At 40.6% G+C, this 19,668-nt stretch overlaps 1 protein-coding gene and 1 long non-coding RNA gene across 8 annotated transcripts in view; one reads left to right on the forward strand and one right to left on the reverse strand.

Annotated features, from left to right (window-relative positions):
* Positions 1–19,668, reverse strand: part of sipa1l1 (signal-induced proliferation-associated 1 like 1) — a 78,948-nt gene that overhangs the window by 16,233 nt on the left and 43,047 nt on the right. For all 7 annotated transcript variants that reach the window (XM_040016883.1, XM_040016879.1, XM_040016878.1 and 4 more), the window contains 9 exons: positions 17,568–17,693; positions 15,377–16,925; positions 14,909–15,131; positions 14,390–14,520; positions 11,510–11,698; positions 10,629–10,803; positions 8,697–8,800; positions 8,194–8,351; positions 1,227–1,806 (listed from right to left, as the gene is read on the reverse strand). In XM_040016883.1, coding sequence (XP_039872817.1) covers positions 1,227–1,806; positions 8,194–8,351; positions 8,697–8,800; positions 10,629–10,803; positions 11,510–11,698; positions 14,390–14,520; positions 14,909–15,131; positions 15,377–16,792 — 2,976 coding nt within the window. In that variant the 5' untranslated portion in view covers positions 16,793–16,925; positions 17,568–17,693. The remainder of the gene's footprint in view (positions 1–1,226; positions 1,807–8,193; positions 8,352–8,696; positions 8,801–10,628; positions 10,804–11,509; positions 11,699–14,389; positions 14,521–14,908; positions 15,132–15,376; positions 16,926–17,567; positions 17,694–19,668) is intronic.
* Positions 6,200–19,668, forward strand: part of LOC120724604 — a 22,908-nt gene continuing 9,439 nt past the window's right edge. Inside the window, exons 1-2 of the long non-coding RNA XR_005693961.1 lie at positions 6,200–6,284; positions 17,699–17,705. This is a non-coding gene — a long non-coding RNA (uncharacterized LOC120724604). The remainder of the gene's footprint in view (positions 6,285–17,698; positions 17,706–19,668) is intronic.

Genomic DNA, 19,668 nt, shown 5'->3' on the forward strand with positions numbered 1-19,668 from the left:
AAGAAAAGAAAAAAAAAAGGGGAAGGAAAAATAGAAAACAAGAAGAAGAAAAAATAGGGGGATAGGAGAAAGAGAGAGGGAGACAAAGAGAGGGAGAGTAGAAGAGATGGGCTCCAAAAAGCAGCTGGCCCGAGGCCACTTCCCTTCCACGGTCTGGCACTGAGGTAGTCCAAGCGATTGAAGATTAAAGCCAGATGCATAAAATGCAACATGTGATCAACTTCTGAGTCCCGAGCCAAGTAACGAAGTGCAAGTGTTCAAATATGTTTGTATGCATGTGTGCAAATGAAAGATGTCAGATTCAACCCAGGCTACAGAAACACATCACATATGTTCGCATGCAAACACACACACAGTTTTAAGGCAGAGAGAGGCTGAGGAAATGAATGTATTCTAAAGCATTGATGATTACATAAGAAAACACCTTTTTTTCCTCCGACCAGTTTCCATGGAAACAGCTAAGGACGAACTAGCATCACTTCACTGTATGTGTAGGTGTATAAGCCATTAAGGAGTATGTTGTCCAGTGGTGTTTCTGAAACTCCCTCAATAAGCAGAGACCAGTAATGAGACAGCAGCTTTGGCATGTGGATGCAGAAATGTTGTCATTCTGGCAGACTGACAGCCGACACTGAATAGTAAGCGAGACTGTGAGTGGGCCAGGTAACTGATCAATGGCAGCCAGCGGCGTTTTTTTCCATTGGTTTGGTTTCTCAGTACAGTTCTACTATTAATATGAATAAATAATTCTGCCATCTTCAGGACTTCCAACAAACACAAAGAGCGCGGTTAACATTGCAAGCATGAGCGGTGTCGTCCAAAAGGGACACAACAATATTCGTCTTGACGTTCGAAAAACAAATCACAGTTTTTCTTGGCGCATAAACCAATTAACCTAATTTAATTTAGAATACGTAGCTCTTGGGCATGAGAGCAGAGGGCAGAAGACGGAAAAAATTGTTAATGGATGACTCATTGTGAAAGGGTAACAAACAAATACTTGTTCATTACCACTGAGAGGAAGGTTGAAAACCTAATTATATTTTCAGCTATCATTTACAATAATAATGATGTCGGCTTCCTTCTTGGCCAGGTCACTCATGAAAATAAAAGTTATTTTTAATTTCAATAAGATCCAGAACACAGACTGCAACTCCCTCCATCGACTGTTGTTTATACCAACAAGCACCATTCTTATGTGTATTGTATTATGTGTGTGTTCTAACCTCTAGACGTTTGACCACCTCTTTGAAGTCTTCTGTATTATTACTGATACTCCTCAGAGACACGCTTTCACCCCGCTCGTAGAAAATCTTCAAAGACGCGGGGCTGCTAAGCGTCCAGCCAATCACATCCTTAGTGGCACAGTTAAACACCACAGCCTTGGCCTCCTGGTCCAACAGGATTAAAAAGTCATTGGAAATGGCCAGCAGGGCCTCCATTTCTCCTCCACTCCCATGATCCTCAGCATGGACTGGCCAAGTCACCGCCCCAAGACTGCGCAGCTCTGCCCCATCATATGGCCGGGTCTTCTCTTTCTTTTTGTGGGCAAGCGAGATGAAAGGGAACTTCCCAGAGGGGTCAATCGGGGTGTTGGTGGTGTGCCGCTCAGCCAGGTCGCGCAGATACTCCTGCCGCGTTCGGGTGGCCATGGCTCGGAACTTGTGTGATTTGTGGGCAGCATTTTCCGCATTGATGACCTTTGCCAGCAGGAAGTCCCGGAACACCGATGACTTGGGGAACGTCACACCCTCTGGGATAGGGGGGCCGAAAGAGGGTACGTCTTTGGAGCGGGTGACGGCCACACTACAACGGACAGGAAGAGACCAGGCAGAGAAATTAAAAGAAAGAAGAGAAATAAAAATGGGAGAAGAAAAGAACAGATAAAAAAAAAAAAAAAAAAAAAAAACTCCAGGCCAAGAACTGGGCCAATTTAGAGTCTGTGTTTTATTCAGACATCAGATTATTTTACTTTAAATGAAAACAATATGTCCCACGAAAAGCTTGAACTCTTTGCCATTTTAGACTAGTCAGATTTAAAAGCAACAAACTGCAACAAAGCTATCTCTCTTTCATTTGTTATTGTGATGTTGAAATGGAGAAGTTTAGAGTAAAGCTATAAAAGCAGAAATGTATAATTTCTTTATTCCTTTTGTTTAGTTTCTTATTATTGATACACTTTAGTGTCCTTACAGGCCATTTTAAAATGATTTTTATAGTTTTTATAGAATTTTGTGACTTCTTATCGGGTTGTCGAGTCACCTGTGAAATACCGAATGCCTCTAACCTGCATCAAAGGTGTAAATAAAACCTCATTTCAATCAAGGAGCTGTGTGATTGCGTTTTTTCCCTACACCTCCTCCCCCCTCCTTCCTTCCTCCTTTCATTAAGTCCCTGGAATGTCCATCTGAGGATACTTGCTCTCTCTGGTATGTCAGGAACTCAGCTGAGCAGCCATGAAAAGCAAGGAAAGATGGGGAGGATGAGGGGAGACGGCTATTTTAAATCTGCTGTCCAAAGCCACAGAAAACACAGTGTGAGACACAAAAGGAATATGTGGCTAAGAAAGGAAGAAAAGAGGTCTGTGCAGGGGAAACATCAGGAAATTATTGCATACTGGCAAAAGTTTTAAAAAACTATTTTTAAAATGTCTGAGAGTGAAACAGTTCTCTAAACAGTCTACAGAGCTCCGTGGCTGCACGCTGGCCACCTGTCCTCGTCTCAACCTCTTCATAACCAAATGTGCTCAATCACAGGTGATAATTGCCAGCTGACAAGAGTAGCTGTAGAAATGGGAGCTCTCATCCCACACACACTTCCCCGCTGACATGCGTCAACATACATGCTGACACCAGGATTAATAGCTTTGTCTAATTAGCGATACCTGTGCCACCCACATCTTTCTAAACATACCTCAGAGGCACCCTATCTTCATGGGTGACATGGGGTGTTCAATTAACCTAACCATCATATCGTTGACACCTCATCTCCCATGTTTGCAACATGGAAAGGTGGGCCGAGGTAAGAGAAGAAGCATTGTTTTCTAGACAGAATTGCCTTTGAGAATGAACACAAGCTATTATTGTGCAAGGCTGGCAAGTGCATCCTGGGAATACTCACAGGAATTCTAGTGCCATTTTTCTACAAATAGGGACGGGGCCTTTATCTGCCTCAAGTGCAGAAGAGAAAAGTCCCTCGTATGAGAAAGAGTGAATTAGAAATAATTAAATGTTACTACATAATTCAACATATTTTAGCAGACATATCATCTGTGCCAAAAAGGAGATCAGCGCATCAACCCAGCGTGCCCACGTTGTCACAGCTTCTCTAATCTAACTTGAAGGTCAACCACACCCTGCCCATCAACAGAGAGCATGTTTTTAATTCAATATAGGTATTAATAAAAAAAAAAAACCCCAAAAAAAACAGAGTAAATAAAATTGTCTCCATTTCCTTCCTGGCATTTGTGCTGAAAACAACAAGGAAAAGGAAAGCAGGTAGCGTGTACATGCGTAGGTGTCAGGGCATGCAAACGTGTTAACATCAAAGACCCTTCTGCTGTTAGCGGTTTAGCAGTTTTCACTCTTTTAACTGTGTATGTTTTCAATATGACCCTTACAATGGAGGGAAAATTACATCACACTGTTAGTTCACGGCTTGACTTGTTTAACATGATCACAGGATTTTTTTCCCCACATTTATTTAAAAAAAAAAACAACAACAAAAAAAAAAAAAAACCCAAAACAAAAAACGAATGAATGGCTCTGACTAAAGACATAATTCCCCTGTGATTAAACGGAATTTAAATTATTTTATTTGAAATTACAATATTTATATATTTACCTACAACTACTTTGAAGGTAGGCAGATTAGAAAAAGGGGTTAATGAGCAAAATAATTCTACTGTAAGCAAATAAAATGTTGCGTTAATAATTTCTTTTGAGTAGTGTTTCATTTCATGGTAATGTTGAAAATGTGTTGTAATTTTTGGAGCGCACGTATTATGGAGTGGATTAATATTGCTTTTTTCACATCTTTATTTAATATTCATTATGTCAATAAGTATGTTGGGTATTCTATTATTCAAGCTTTATTTTATTTTACCAACATAAATATGATAAGAAATGTTATCCCCTTTACCAACTTAAAAATAAATAAATAAATGCCATTAAAATCTCCAAACCTGTGTGACCTTATAATGACAGCACCCTTTAAAAATCACTGTTTTAAACTGTTCAAACAAGTGCACAGTGTCTCTTTCCCTGTAAAATACCTGGAAGTTAGGGAAAGTTTAGCCACTACTGTCCACAGCACACACTCCAAAAAGTACAGTGCACTTGCAATGTAAGCTGGGAAAATACTATTCATTTTGCCACAAAGTTACCAAGGAATTACATAGTTACTTACTTATGGACTTTCATGAAATTACCTACAAAATAATTTATCCGTCCTTTCCTGCAATATGCCGAAGGTTATTAAATAAACTTAGTTACATGTAAATACTTACATTTATTTACAGACAACTTAAATTCATTTATAGTATAATACAACTTGTTACCTCCCATTCTACTGTGTACACCTTTAAGTATTTGTAGGTAAATTTAATTACATGTAATTTGAAATAAAATTCCATTAATTTAAATTAAATTAATTAAAGTTCTTTTTAAAATAACATCTTAAAAAAATATAATTCTTCCTAATTCTGATGTCTCTCTATGTTTATTTTAATCCTTCAATAAAGTGCAGCAGTAAAGAGTTTAAGTGAGATATAAAGTGGCATTACATGAAAGTATTTTGCCCTGTAGCATCCTTATTAAAACTGTTACTAGCATATAATCCAACTCTGAAAAAATAATAACATCAAATCTGATGAGAGACTGGCAGCGGCATAGCTCTATTAGCCAGGGCTTCTGTCGATAACAAATGAACCATGCCGGGTATTTGAGAGTGGGGTAGCTAAAGTGATTATACGATGGGAGAACAAATGGTTACAATAAAATGTGACCTTTTATTCTTATTCTTCTCCATCACTACAGCATCACTCAATGCATTATATTGGAGCTCTAAAAGCACTTGTACTGATCTCAAACACCTGTGAGTCAGTCAACCAAAGACCTGTGACTCATGCAGGACAGAGGAAAGTGATGGAGAGAGGTAGGTAGAGGTATGAAAGCAAGAGGAAAAGACTGAAAGAGCATTAAGAAATAATGAATGTGGAGGGGGGGGGATAAGGAGAAGGAACGAGAAAAGCAAGTGAGGAAGACAGAGAGGAAAAGGAGTGTTGGGGAATTGCTGCACTGTGAGGCTGCTATGTGATCCCTATGGCAGGAGGTTTGGTAAAAGAAATGAAAGAGCACATTCCTGTGGCTTTCACTGATTTGTGGTCTTATAAATATCCAATGTGTGGGCAGTTCTGCTCTTCCAGTATCTATGACCTGCTGCCCACTGAGCCAGGCCAAGAAAAAGAACATGTCAATACCTGATGGAGTGCGAGATTGTGAGAGTGTGGATATGGGGAAGGTATACATTATGTTTTTGTCTACTTTAGGCAACTAATATTCAAAGCAAGGACTATTTTTGTTATCTAAAAGTTTTGAGGTTTTGTTTATGTAGTGACTTTGTAGCTAAAAGCCATGCAAAGAGTTTAAAAGAATTCAGATTTGTGGGGATAAAACCTTTTTGAGAAATTCTAACCGTTTTATGCGTTTTATGAAAACCTTTTTTTTCGCATTCCAAAGCTATTACATCACAATGTGATTGGTCAGCTGCAATTTCCAACAGTCCAGGATGGCAACATTATGCTGACGCAAGAACAACATTGTTAAGGTGCAGATGAATTTACCATTGAAGAGGAAATAAGTAACCACACTAGTAGTTTCCAAATGGAGTGCTGAGACATATCGAAGAGCCATTCAGGCAGCTCCTGCATGTGTGACATATCAAAGTTTACGCTCGACTGTGAGGATGATAACAACAGCTGCGAGTTGTGGAATGAATCATTTTATTGTGTCGATCAAAACACAACTACGGACCACCACCTAAAGACGAGAGGAAACTGACGGCTGCCAGCCTCATGGCTCCAGCTGGGGCATGAATGTCAACAGCCTCAGTGAGCGTGCAACATCTGTCAGGAGAAGATGATGCACTTGAGAAACTGTGCCTTCTTCAAAGGGTGCATCAAAATGCGCCGTTACAAACATTCAGTCCGCTCATTGGCCAGATGTGTCTGGGGCGGGAGCAACAAAAGTAAATACAGGAAGAAGGTGCTGTGTTCTGGACTATTGGTGAGCACGAGCAGTCACCCATCCATGCTGACCGTTACACATCTATAGTAACTTACCGCATCCCAGAATGCAAAGCATACGTGGCTACGGGAAGTTTTTAGCTCAAACTCGCAACGTCAGATCACATTCAAACTGTGGTGTGAAAACAAGTATCAGGATTTATGTTATGTGCACACATAATACTGGTCAAGCCCCATCAGTTATGTGCCTTAAGTCTTATTCCTTAGAAGCAAGATATTAAAAAAAACGAGGGGTGATTCAAGATTTTTGCACTGTACTGTAAATACACTTGTGCCCACTTGACCTTAACCCGTGTAGGAAAGAGACCATTTTTCACACCTTTAAAATAAACTGTTACTCGAGCACTTAAGTATCGCACTTCTCCAGTGAGGACGCATCATTTCTCTGCAGCTGTATTTTACAGAGGCTTTCAGCCTTGAAGACATCTGTAGATTTCTGCATTATTTTTTTATTTTTTTTTCCACAGAGTGAACTCAAATTACCTAATTTCTTGATTACAGTGAAAATGCCAGTAGAATCCTTTAAAGGAAATCCTCCATCAGTTTTCAGTTACGCGTACAGTATCACTTTCGGCAGCACACTAATGCCTTTGGCTCATACACTAGGTCTTATAACAAACTCAGTTTGGGTTGCAGCCATCAAAATATCATTATTTGAGAGTAGCCTATTTTGTATTAACACGCAATTACATTTAACTGTACAAGATACTAGCAGCATTAGAGCAGTGAACAGAAAACACATCCTGGTTTACATTAAATGGGGTTACACACTATTTTATTGTACTTTGCTCTATTCATATCAAACAAAAGAAATTGTTTTTTTACACTTCCACTAAGAGCAGACATTGAGCGAGCAGAATAGTTATGTTTTGATCTCTAAATGCTTGAAAGCAGGTGCAAGGCCAGGTGAACCCAGAATTTTCCCACTTTCAAAATGACAAATTGAACAGAACAGTGAAGTAGTTCAATACCAAGTGTGTATGCCCCCGTCTTCATAAACCTTAAGAAAACAAACCAAAGCTTCAAAGCATTTAGGTCACCTTTGCTTAATATCTTATAACTCAGTCAATTTCCTGTGGTGACTATGAATCATAATTTATTTTTGAAAGCTGATGTTTCACCTTTATATGGTGTGCAGAAAACTCCTTTTCACTTCAAAAAACTTAACTTGCGTTTGTGAGTCGCATAAGGCACATGTCAATAGTACTTGCTCTTCTTCTATTCAATTCATTATTGGCTGCTTTGTGTTTGTGTATGTGTGGTGCTGTTGTTTAGTAGTGAAGTAGCCCCATGGCGGACAATTAAGTCCTCACACAATGTGCTCTGACAGCAATTAAAACAGCCATTAGTGGAAGAGGGAGGCAGAGTCCTAGAGAGCAAGATAAGAGAGAATGACAGAAAACGAGATAAAAAGACAGAGCCAGGAATGAGCTAAATGAAATGCCCTTCAAATCTGAACAGCGCCGAACACGAAAGACTGCAAAGGCAGAATATAAATAATTACTTAAAAGTTATTTCAGACTTGTACATTGTATTTAATATTACACCCTCTCACAGCGGGGAAATAAATCGCGAGTTGTAGAGAGGGCTCTCAACACTCTCGGCCTACTCCATGATGAAACTGCAAAGGCAATGAGAGCCGTACAACAATCTGAGCAGAAGGATGAGAGCATTATTGTTTTTGCTGTGATGAAAAGTGAATCATAAATCACATGCAAGTCCTCAAATGCAGTATTTTTCCAGACATTTTGAAAAGGCAGGTAAAGCACTGGCCTTAGATAACCTCTAATGTAATGAAAAGACATAGAAGGGAATGTTCCAACTGACCTCTACAGCCCTATATTTTTTATTTACACGCAGTTTATTCTGGTGTACTTCTTGAATCTCACCTGTAGGAGGTGTTCTCGGAGCAAGGGTTATGCGCTCGCACAATCACAAAGACGTGCTGAAAGTGTGAGCGGATGTTTTTAGGAGTGAAGGGGAGCGCCCCGGGTTCCTGGAACACAATCGTGACGATATCGTTCCCAATATGTCGCTTCCGCAGCAACTGGAAAACATTTTCAAAGACAGAAGCTAAAGTTAAAACATAATTAAGTAGACATCTAGAGGAAAAAACAACAACACTTGAGCCACTGTTGTTTCGGCCTTTAAGGGTCGCCACAGTGAATTATCTGCCTCTATCTGACACCATCCTCTAGCATCCTCCTCTGTCTTACCAAACCTCTGCATGTCCTCCTTGACTACATCTATATACACAAAGAACAGGATCATGTTAACTCTAAAAATGTGCATAGCATGGATTACTACTTTCTCTAATGAAAAGCCACAACTTGCTGGTGGATCCAAAGGTATTTTAGTGTATCCAAGCTCTGAGCCCTGTAAATTAACATACCTGTTGCTTATTGTTGGGTGTGTATGGCAGCATGGTGGATACGTGGAACATGATCTCATAATCCTTGTAAGTAGTATACAACGAGTGGGTGCCAGTTGAGTCAGCTGAGAAGGAGAAAACTGCACGTAAATGTCTCATACTTCAGGAAAATACACCATGACAGGTTTGTTCAAGTACCCTAAAACCTTCTTCCCGCATGCTTGTCTCTACTATATGCTGTTCAGACGGCCCTAAAACACGCTCACCTCTTTACAGTCAGGGAGCCACTGCACTACCTCACTAGGCTGTTGATGTTCCATTTAGAGAACCAAACAGTCACAAGGTATTTAAAGGCCGTACTTAAACAGCTACATTACCTCAATTAATTACACGCATTCATTAAGGAGGGCGTTGCATGGTTGTATTTAATTTGCTAGAGGCTACACATCCTGCAAAAATTGATTGGGGCAGTTTTTGTCTCACAGGGTATTGGGCAATAGCTTAGTTCATGCAGGGATAATATGGATAACATAATATCATACACAGGCTTGGAAATGTCACAGAGGTAGCAAAAATAAAGTGGACATCAATTCTGTTTGGAACAAACACAGGTGGTCTGGCAAAGGAGAAGGGCACAACCACAGAGGATCAATATCAGTGTCCAAAAGAAAATACAGTAATCTGAAACTAAAGGCCATCTGTCAAATGTCTGAAGAAACATCTGAGGAAACTTAAGAATCGGTGAACGAAGTCAAGGAAGTGAGGGGGATTTAATGGGACTGGAGTTGAAAACGGGGGGAACAGGATCAGAAATTTTTAAAACATGTATTCCATCTGCTCATAATTAAATGTTTTGAAAACTGCAAGAAATTTAGGTGCCAAAGGCAAGGAAATTAAATCAAGTTAAATGCTATAATAACTTACAACCTCAACAATTAATTTCACTTCTTACATTACATACCTTCATCCTAATAAAAAGTGTAATAAACATTTTATAAGGAAACAATGTATTTAGTACTAGTGCAGTACTCAAAGAAGAAAATCTATTATTTAGCCATCACTGCACGATCTATGGCTGTATGAAACATTTGGACAGACTTCAGTTTTACTCAGCTCTCCTCCTGAAAAAAAACACAGTCTGGAGTATTTGCGTCTGCTGGAGATTGATGACAAACTATAAAATAATTTGCTAAAACCCTAATCATTGAGATGTTGACCAGTCAATAACCCCTCAACCCCACGTCACTACATAAAATTGTTTGTTCCCTGACTGGTTGGTAAGTTGGTACGAGAAGGTGCCCACAGCCACTAGGCCAAGTTGGATGAGAAAAGGTGTGCGGTGCTACACAAAGGGCAAACGGTTTTCAACTACTTTCTGAACAGTAGTCAAAAAAGTGCAACCAGAAACAAAGCCTGATCATCTCCAAAGTTAAAGTTGTGCTTTTTTGTTTCCCCTCTCCAGTTTCCAGTTTGGATCACACATTTTTCAAGTTTTACTACCACTCAGAGGCAAGTTGCCATCTTCTATCTGTTAGTGACCAAAGCAATCTAAATGAGGTTTTTGGTGCAGCAACCACTCCCCAACTGGTCAGAGAGTATACATTTTTCTCTAGCAATCAGAAGATGCCAGGGAGTCACTGACCAGTCCTTTAACATGTGAATGAGATCTAATGTGATTATCGCAATGCAAGTTGAGGCACTGAACCCATGTGTGTATACACATAATCTAAAAGACTCTGACGACCCCCTGCATGCTCCAATCCATCAAATACTTGCTGGGCAACTGAACTCAGCACTTTTTGATCAATGCGAACGTCTATTTCTTGCGTGCCAATTTACTAATTTACTACCTGCTGTGCTGGATTAGACAGGATCAATGTCAGCGTAAGATCAAATATAAAGGTTCCCTCACACCCTCACTGGCACTTTGCAGTTTTTTGCAAATGTACATACTCTTTGTGTCCAGCTGAGCTCGATACTTGGTGAAGCCTTTTAGACGAACCCTCTCGCCCAGCAGATGGAGGAACTCCTCTAGTGCAGGCCCAGCCGCTTCGTTGTTGTACATCTCCTCCTCGCTACTCTGACCCGCCATGCAGTACATCACCCCCACCTTTCGCTGAAAACTCAGCTGCGGAGAGAACAAACATTATTCCAATGAAAAGGGGAGAAACAAATGGAGATTACTGTGTGGAAGTCATGTCAGAGTAACCATGTTGACATTTGAGGCAGGACTCATGTTGACATTTTAAGAATAACCTTGGGTTGTTCTGTAGTGATTTTGTGCCATTTTCCTAAGAAATCATGTTGACATTTTCAGAAGATTCAGCTTCTGATAACTGCATCAGCTTTTGAGTATATATATATAATTTTTTTTTAAGGGTTATGTTGTGTGTGCATGCATCGACACACGTCGACACAGCATGCATATAAACAGTTTCTTCAGATAAATTCCACATAACGGTCTGTGGGAGTAAATAAAGAGATACAGCAAAAATAAATAAAAAGAATTTAGTTCAACAATGATACATCCCCTTCACAGAAAAACACCCACACACTAAAAAATTCATGAAATGCCAAATGACAATCGTTTGCTTTGCATAGTCAATAGTACAGGTTACCAGCTGCAAAAGTTCTTCGGCTCAAAGACCGATCGAATGCATGCACGAAAGGATCGCACTCTATTCAGCGGATGCCATGTCTGCATGACACTGTCTTTTCACTAAATGGAAAGCAGTAATCAAATGTGCTCAATCAAAGGAATTAATCAAGCAGATTCATCCGGCCCATCATAACCCACAATCAAACCTCAAGACGTGCTCGCTGCATCTCCTTACCCCCTGCTCGTCCAGCTTCATCAGCTGCTCAGTGACCTTGGGTGTGTTGAGTGCCAGGCGTAAGCAGTGAACATTGAGCTCAGGCACGAGGTACTCCAGCACTTCTTTGAGGGGCAGGCCTCGACCTAGACCATGCTTGGACGTCGAAGGTACAGCATCTTCCAGGATGGAACCGCGCAGAGTATTCAGCTGGAGACCACCCATAATGCAGGAAAAGAACAACAAAAACACAATTGCAGGGGTCAAAGCCATTATGATTTTCACTTAAAAGAACAACAACAACAACAACAAAAAAAAAAAAAAAAAAAAAAAAAAAAACCCTAATACTCCATCCATCAATCTTCTTCCACTTATCCAGTTCACGGTTGTTGGAGCCTATTCTAGCCGATCAATGTCAGTATCGAATCAAACCATCAAAAATATCAAGATTTCTATTTTAACTTACTTAAAAAGGAAAAATGGAGTTTAACATGGTTCTAATACGGCGCACGAAACTCACAGAAGCATGAGTTTATAGCTGTTGCTAATTTCTAACCCTTGCTTTTAAATTCAATTACATAAAAGCACAATGCACTATAAATAGAAAACTACAATATGGCACAATCATTTGTTAATATTTAAGAAAGAAACAAGCTTTACTGGTCAGATACATGATCACATAGAGTACAACATGCAGTGAAATGTGTCGTGTCCGAGCTGTGGACAGGCTGCAGGCGTAGCCGCACCATTCCAGGGCTTGGTGTTTGGCATGGGGGGGCCTAGCCAGGACCTTTACTGGATACTGGAAGGGAATCGAACTTGCTACTTCCGCTCCAAAGGTGTGTGGTCTTAACGTAACACTATCCAGTTTAACTATTTGGTCACAGTTTTAGCAACCCTTTCACTTCTCCTGCTGATGGTGCAGATTAAATCATTTTCATGCTTTGTGCAGTTTTACACTGCTTCCACAGCTAATGGAGATTTGATTGGTCTATTGGTATTCATCACAGAATATTCAATGATTGAAATGAAATTCACTTTGATTTGGCTAAAACTGAATTGATTTCCACTTATCCCTCAATATGGGAGCATATTAACCTCTTTAGGTATCATATTTAAATATATCAAGTTAAAATGTGAAAGCTTTAATGCGCAGCATTTATGTTAGAAATTAAATGCATAGCGGGAAAATATGTAATATCGAGACACTGTTTGACTGCAATTCTATCTCTGTGCCAAAAGACTGTGCTTTGTGTTTTTCATAGCTCTCCATAACCTGCTCGTCTTGAAGAAGGCAGCACTCAAGCAAGAGATTAAAAAAAAGAAGAAGAGTTAAATAAAGAACACCTAGGTTCAAAGAGAAAGCTGATAGTTTTAATCTTTTGCTTATCCAGCCTGTTAATGCAAATAAACTTGCTTCATAGCACACCCGTCAGATCGAGTCCAGATTAGTTGCTGGTTAGATAATTCTTCTCTTGGCTCTTCCTCCCTGCTCCACGCAGTGTGTTTGTTCTTTGTAACAGGCAACAAAATAACAGCATGACTAGCTATCCAGCCCTCTGTAGAATACTAGTAACTCTATTTTGGGAAAACTGGAAGGAAGCCTGTGATGAGGCCTTAATCTATGCAATTAAATTCAGTTTAGGATCACACATGAAATTAATCATTTTCCACAAAATCTAAAAACAGATATTTTTTCCCCACTCTCTGTTGGTACAGGGAAAGCAAAATGCAGAAAAGTGTCTGGCTAAGGGAGAAAATAAATAGAGTGGAGGTTTTGCTGCTGTAGCTTTCAGTGTGAATACTAAGGCTTCGGGGTAAAAAAAGCTCAACGAGGACATCCATGAATAAATCAGGAAGACTGTTGAAAGTCCAGAATCTGAATATCTACTATCAACTAACAGCTGTTAGTCAGTAGTGGTCCCATGCCACTTGTGTGTTTTTGCCTTCACGTGGTGTTTGGAAAGTCCAGAATTGCTGCCAGCGCACTCAGTACTAAACAAACCAAAGAAGAAAAGCAGTTTAAACTTATCATGGGCAGTATTAAAAGGACAGTCGTCCTCTTTGGTCCCTGGACTTTTGTCTTCAACATTAGTGCAACCCACTCACTCCCACACAGGCACACAAATATATCTAAAACCTGTGAAGCTCCCTGCTCTGAAAATAGCAATTAGAGAAGAGACTGAGAGGCAAGAGAAGGAAAGAAAAATAGAGGAAAACATAGCACAGTAGGTCGTGCGTCATCCCAAGAGATTGCAAGGGCTATTACTCATGGCACGCTTTAATAGAAAAGCAATGCTTTACCTTCTTCACTCAAATACCTCAGGTGCTATTTTAGTGTCGTTGAGCTGCAAAATGGCACAGCTCAGCCCTTCAAAGATGAAGGCTGACAAAGATGGTGGGTGGGTGTTCAGCTCAGCGAATAAGGACGTGCATCTATGGTTCTACTGTGTCTACTGATGGCAACAAGGGCTAGAGGGATTCACGAAAAAGTTGAGAATTTGGGCTAAACAAATGGGAGGAAACTATAAAGATCAAATGGGCAGTAATTTAAGGTGGTATCAAGGAGCGGAGGCGGTAGCATCCTGAGCTGTGTGCGACAGCCTTGAGCTGAAGCTTTTATAATGTCTCCCCCCAACTGGCTTCATCAATAAGCAGGGAGCAGTTCTTATATGTCAACTCCTACACAGTTTGAACTCATAAAAGCATTTCAGGAAGATCACTCAGGAGAGCATACTAAATACTGACAGATATGTTCACCTGAACTTTCACAGTGGGAAATGCTAGAAAAGCTACAAGCTTACCCTGGTGAATGAAAACATTATTAAAAAATAATAATTATATAACAAAATCGTGAACACGTCAGACAGATGGCACACTATTTGTCAGAATGTATGTTACCTCACTCGTTCTGAAAATGACCCTGTAGTTGTACTGCTGTCCATGGTCTTTGTGTTCCTCCAGCTTCTCCCTTCTCAGACTCACCGCCACAGGGCCCAGATTCTCATCTACCCCCAGGTAATTCCAGTGCTCTAGGGGTGAAAAGTATTGGGATTTCAGATGCAGACATAAATTGATGACAGAGGACAGGAGAGATAAAACTACAGAAAGGAAGAAAACCTGAGCAATTATTCCACTATGTGTATTGCAGCTGAGTTATATCAACTATTAAAACGTTCGCACCTTTACTAATGACTCTTCGCTGGTTCCCAGGTTTTCTCACGTGTAATGCAGAATGAAGTACAACTTTTGCACCTTGTCTAATTAGTGTCTAAAACACTACAAATTGTATTTTTTCTGCCAATACAGTCCACAGCATTTGCTCTAAGACTGGAAACGTTCAGTAAGACAAATTGAAAAGCACCCACTAAAGTTGAAGAACTACAAATCAAAAAAGCACAAACTATCCAATTTTCTCACCTCTGAGATAAAAGTACTTTCGGTAGTAATAGGCACCAAGGTCAACATGTTCCACAATGTATCGTTTGGACCTGTCGGCATGTTGACTAGGCCCGTCCTTGGAAGCCTCCAACACAGCCACACCTGCATTGGTAAAATGGGTAGTGAGGGTGGCATCCAAAGGGCCTTCTTCTGTACTGCCAGAGGAATTGCTTGAGCTCCCACCGCTTCCTATGCTTCCCTGCTGGAAGATTAATAAAAAGGAAAGGTAAAGCCAGCAAGCTGTAAACCACATCATCATATTTTTATCTTTACATCTTAAATATGCAGAAATCTGAGCGCTTTTCAGTGCGTTTTCAAAATGCACATCTGCAGACTGCAGCATCAATATTAAAACAGCAGAACCCGAGAAACCGTTTTATATATTAAAATGCATTACAATATTTGCATATACCTAAGAAAATATAATGACTACTCAAGCAGACCTACCTGTTTAACTGGAGAAATGTTCCTTTCCCCCTCTCCACCAATCTCATTCCTGAAACAAGGGCAGCTGAGAACCAAATCATTGCTCTTATCATCGCCAGGGTCCAAGGCAGGGTTGGTACCGCCTCCTGTCCCCTCCTTGCTTAGCTCTTCTTGGGAGCCACAAGGTGACCCATACACTCCACTCTGATTAGACGAAAGAGAGGACGAGGCCGAAGCAGAGGCGGCAGCTGCAGCGGAGGCTCCAGTAGTGGTGTTTTTGCGTTTGGCTCCAGATTGCCGACTTTGAATCGCCTCATTGAGGTCAAAGAGTAGAGACTGAACATCAAAATGGGCAAATCCCTTTTGGCACGCCCAGGGTTTGGGAGGTGGTCCACTCTCATCCCCTTTCCCACCATCTTCAGCATCCGAGCCAGCCCTTGATGTGTCACCCTCCACCTTTACACTGCGCAGCTTACGGAAGATCGACTCTCCACCTGTTTCTGACTTTGACCTTCTCTTCAAATGCTTCTCTCGTTCCTTCAGCCGACTGGCAGGACTACCTCTGGCTGGACCTAAAGGTCCATCTGGCAGATCCAGAGCAGCCTGTTTTATGGGAGCAACAGTAAGGAGTTCTGTTAGCCTTTCTGGAGCTGGGCTTCGCTGATCCGGGGCCTCAGCGGACTGGTATCCCTTTAGCATATCAAAGAAGCTCTCTCCTGACACACCATGCTTGTCTATAGATGAAGTGCTGCCATATTCCCGGTGCATGGGTGTCCACCCGGAGAACGACCAGCCCTCGTTTCCATCCCCGTCGAGCTCACTGATAGTTATATCACTGTTACTGCGTTGGCGGATGCGTCTCATGCCCTTGCGAGGGGAACCCAGATAGCCATCCGGTGACAGGAAGCGATTGTCCTTTCCCTTGCTTTGCATCTTGCTCTTTAGTGTGTTGTGGATGTTGCGCAGCATGGATGAGTCCTGTGGGCTTATCAGGTGACCCAGCTTGGCTGACAGATTGCTATGGGCTGTGACGGCTGACACCCCCCCTCCTCCACTCCCACCACTCCCGCCACTACCTCCTCCACCACCTCCTCCTCCTCCCCCTCTTTCAAGTCTTTCTCTATCTCCACTTCCTGACCCTGAAGAGCTAGTGGTGTTGGTAGAGCTGGGTGAGTCTGTTTCCACAGTGATGTGCCAAACACCCCCTCCTCCCCCATCTTTTCTTGGTGGCCAGTCAGCTACACGAGCCCGAACCCCCATCTTTGGGACACCAGGGTTGGTGCCCGTGGTTGAAGAAGAGGAGATGTGGGCGCTCTCACTGCGAGGTGGTGGTGCCCCTCCATTAGGCAGTCGCAGACGACGAGTGTAGAACTCATCGGTAGCCGACACCGAGCCCCCAACTGAGCGCTCTGTTTGAGAGCGCTTCAGACTGGTCATGACGGAGTCGGGAAATGGTGTTGGGAGGGGAGATGGGAGGGAAAGGTAAGGATGGGGTGCTAATGAGATTAGATTCGGGTCAACATAACGGCCACTGAGTGAAGTGATTCAAGAGGCTAAGGGACATTTAGTGCTGTGGAAACAGAAACGGAAAAGTAAACAGGAAAAATTCAATATTTTCTTTAGTAATATAATAGTTATTTTAGACCAATATTTAATAACTATAGTAGTATAGTTATCATAGTTGTTAAAGCTTAAGAACCAATGGGAAAATGGCTGAGTTTGAATTTTACAGGTCAAACACTGAGCCTTCAAAAGGTTTAATTAAAAATTGCAATATACATATTAAATTCAACACTTATCAATAGTTGCATCACAATACTTGGGACATTAAGAGAAAGTTCACCAAAAAATCTAATTTATATTTTATACAAGGTGCATACAATGGAACTAAATGAGAATTGCCTTACAGCAGCATTGGATTTCTGAAAACATAACCCCAAAAAAAAAAAAAAAAAAAAAAAGTCCCAAACAGAGAACTACATAAATTAAAAAAAAAAAAAAAAAAAAAAATCATTGTAGGAACCCAGAGAGTCCATCTCTTTGGGGGGATTTTGGACACCATTACATTCATGAAAAGCCTGTCATGTCTGGAGACGATATGCCCAATGGTCAGCTTACACGAAGACAATCTAGAAGGATAAATGGCGCTAATGATTTTAAGCATTAAAAAAAAAAAAAAAAAAAAAAAGGGGGGGGGGGGGGTATTTTGTACCTCTACAGTAGTGAGTCTTGATGAAGAGAAATTAGTTGATGGCCAACTTTTATTGTTGAAGACTCTTACAAGCAGTCTGCTTAGGAATCAGGTGACAGGGGACTCTTTCTATCTGGAACTCGGCAACTGAGAAGAACAGTAGAGAGAGAAAACAGAAAGCAAAGACAGAAGGAAACCGAAGACAAGTCAGATTACAAGGTAAATTACATTCAGTGCTACATACTCTTTAGTATTACATTTCTTTCAGATACTCTACTGCAGTAGTAAAGAAATAGGAAACTATGGTATTTTTGTGAAATTTTGAGATCCTCATATACAGCATACAGAATATACTCTAGGATTTAGAGTCTATCCATTTTTACTGCAGTGTCAAAGATTAGATCCCCTGTTATTTAATTAACAGCTACGTGAGAGCCTAGTAATTTTACACATCAAGCCCAGTCTGCTATCTAGTCATAGAGAGTATCTCACAGCCTGTAAAGTTGAGAATGAAGTCTCCTCAGGCTCTTTAGAGTACATTAACCAGCAAAACCCTTTTTCCAAAATTGGAGCTTCTTAGCTTAGACTTTTCAGTGTGTTCTAAAACTACCAGGGTATTCAACAGCAAAAGTCTTTTAAAAAAAAATGCTATACTTAAAAATATCTTTAAAATATACTTTTCCCCCCCCTTTCTCTTTATGCAATGGTGGATGCCCAATATTAACACGACAAATATTAAAAACATTTTTGAATGAACTTGGGTGCTGGACCAAGTTGCAGTGCAAGGTAAGTAAACATTTTTTTTGAATGTGGATCATGCAAAAGTACTCTACTAGACATTGTAAGGTTAACAAAATATCTATTAGATAACTAGAGCCACTTAAGTACCTTAAGGATGGAGATTAAAGTAATACAGCAGGAAAAAAAAAACCCTCACAGGATGCCACAGTAAGGATGGGCAGCTCATTTAGTCAGTCAAACACAATGTGGCAGTAATTGCTTTACAGCACTATTCACAAGTTTAACAAGGACCAGCTTGCTTCAGTATGTGCTCGTCTACTGGTGGGTCCATAATAATGCACCACTTCTCCCTTTCAGACCACATTCTGAATCACCATGGTGATACAGAGTTTTGTACGGTGCATGTTTTAGTAAGTGTGTGTGATCGCTTCACACAGAACTCTCTGTGAGCAGTTTTCATGAAATTACCTTTTCTTGGTTTGTGGATTAACTGGGAAAACCACAACAATAGGTGTAACAGAGTTGTTGAGCGTTTTGAGTGTAATCTTTAATGTAAGTGGAACAAACACTGTGGATCGCTAACATGATTCATGGTTATGTCACAAATTTCTCCATGTCTTTAAAACGGAAACCATCTACGTGGTTCAGCTCCAAGTAGAAATTAAGATATTTTTAATATCATCTGTAATCTAACTCTGATCTGAAAAAGATCTATGGTGCTTTGGTGTACTACAGAATCTGCTCAGTTTCCCAATGCTCACTGAACACCAAATTCTCTTTCATTTCACTTAAGCATATGTGTGTTTGAGCACAAGTATCTATTTCCCTTACACACATAATGAGGAGCCAAACACTAAGGGAACATTTTGGATTTCCTAAAGAGGCCTCTCTATTTTCTGCAGATTGTTTTGGGACAAAAAAAAAAAAAAAAACAATTCTCAATTGTCTTGTCTCCATTGGTGCATTAGTACAACTGTTTTCAAAGGGGTTACAATGATTTGCAAATCACCGCGTTTTACTTTTATTCATTTTTTCCAGAAACACATTAGTAGAACAGATATACAATCATCTCGGGTGCTTTATAAACAGTTTCAAATGTCTCAAAAGAGAGCGAACTGTGAAACTGAAAGAACATGAATATAGATGAACCTCCTGCGAGCGATTTTCTTCTATGCCAGCAAAAGCTTGTCAAACTTTTTACTTCATTGGAAATATCAAAAATCAGTACGACGCTGGCATACTTTCAACCCACTGTAGACCAACATCGATTGGTTCAACTTTTTCCCCACCCGAGGCTCCTTTAATTAAACTCAAATGAACAGATATTCTCCCATTAACCAAAGCAGAAGAAGGGGCTGAGTAACTGTAAAGACGTTTTCCC

Source organism: Simochromis diagramma, unplaced genomic scaffold, assembly GCF_900408965.1.
Source record: "Simochromis diagramma unplaced genomic scaffold, fSimDia1.1 OVJJ01000802.1, whole genome shotgun sequence".
Classification (NCBI taxonomy): Eukaryota; Metazoa; Chordata; class Actinopteri; order Cichliformes; family Cichlidae; genus Simochromis; species Simochromis diagramma.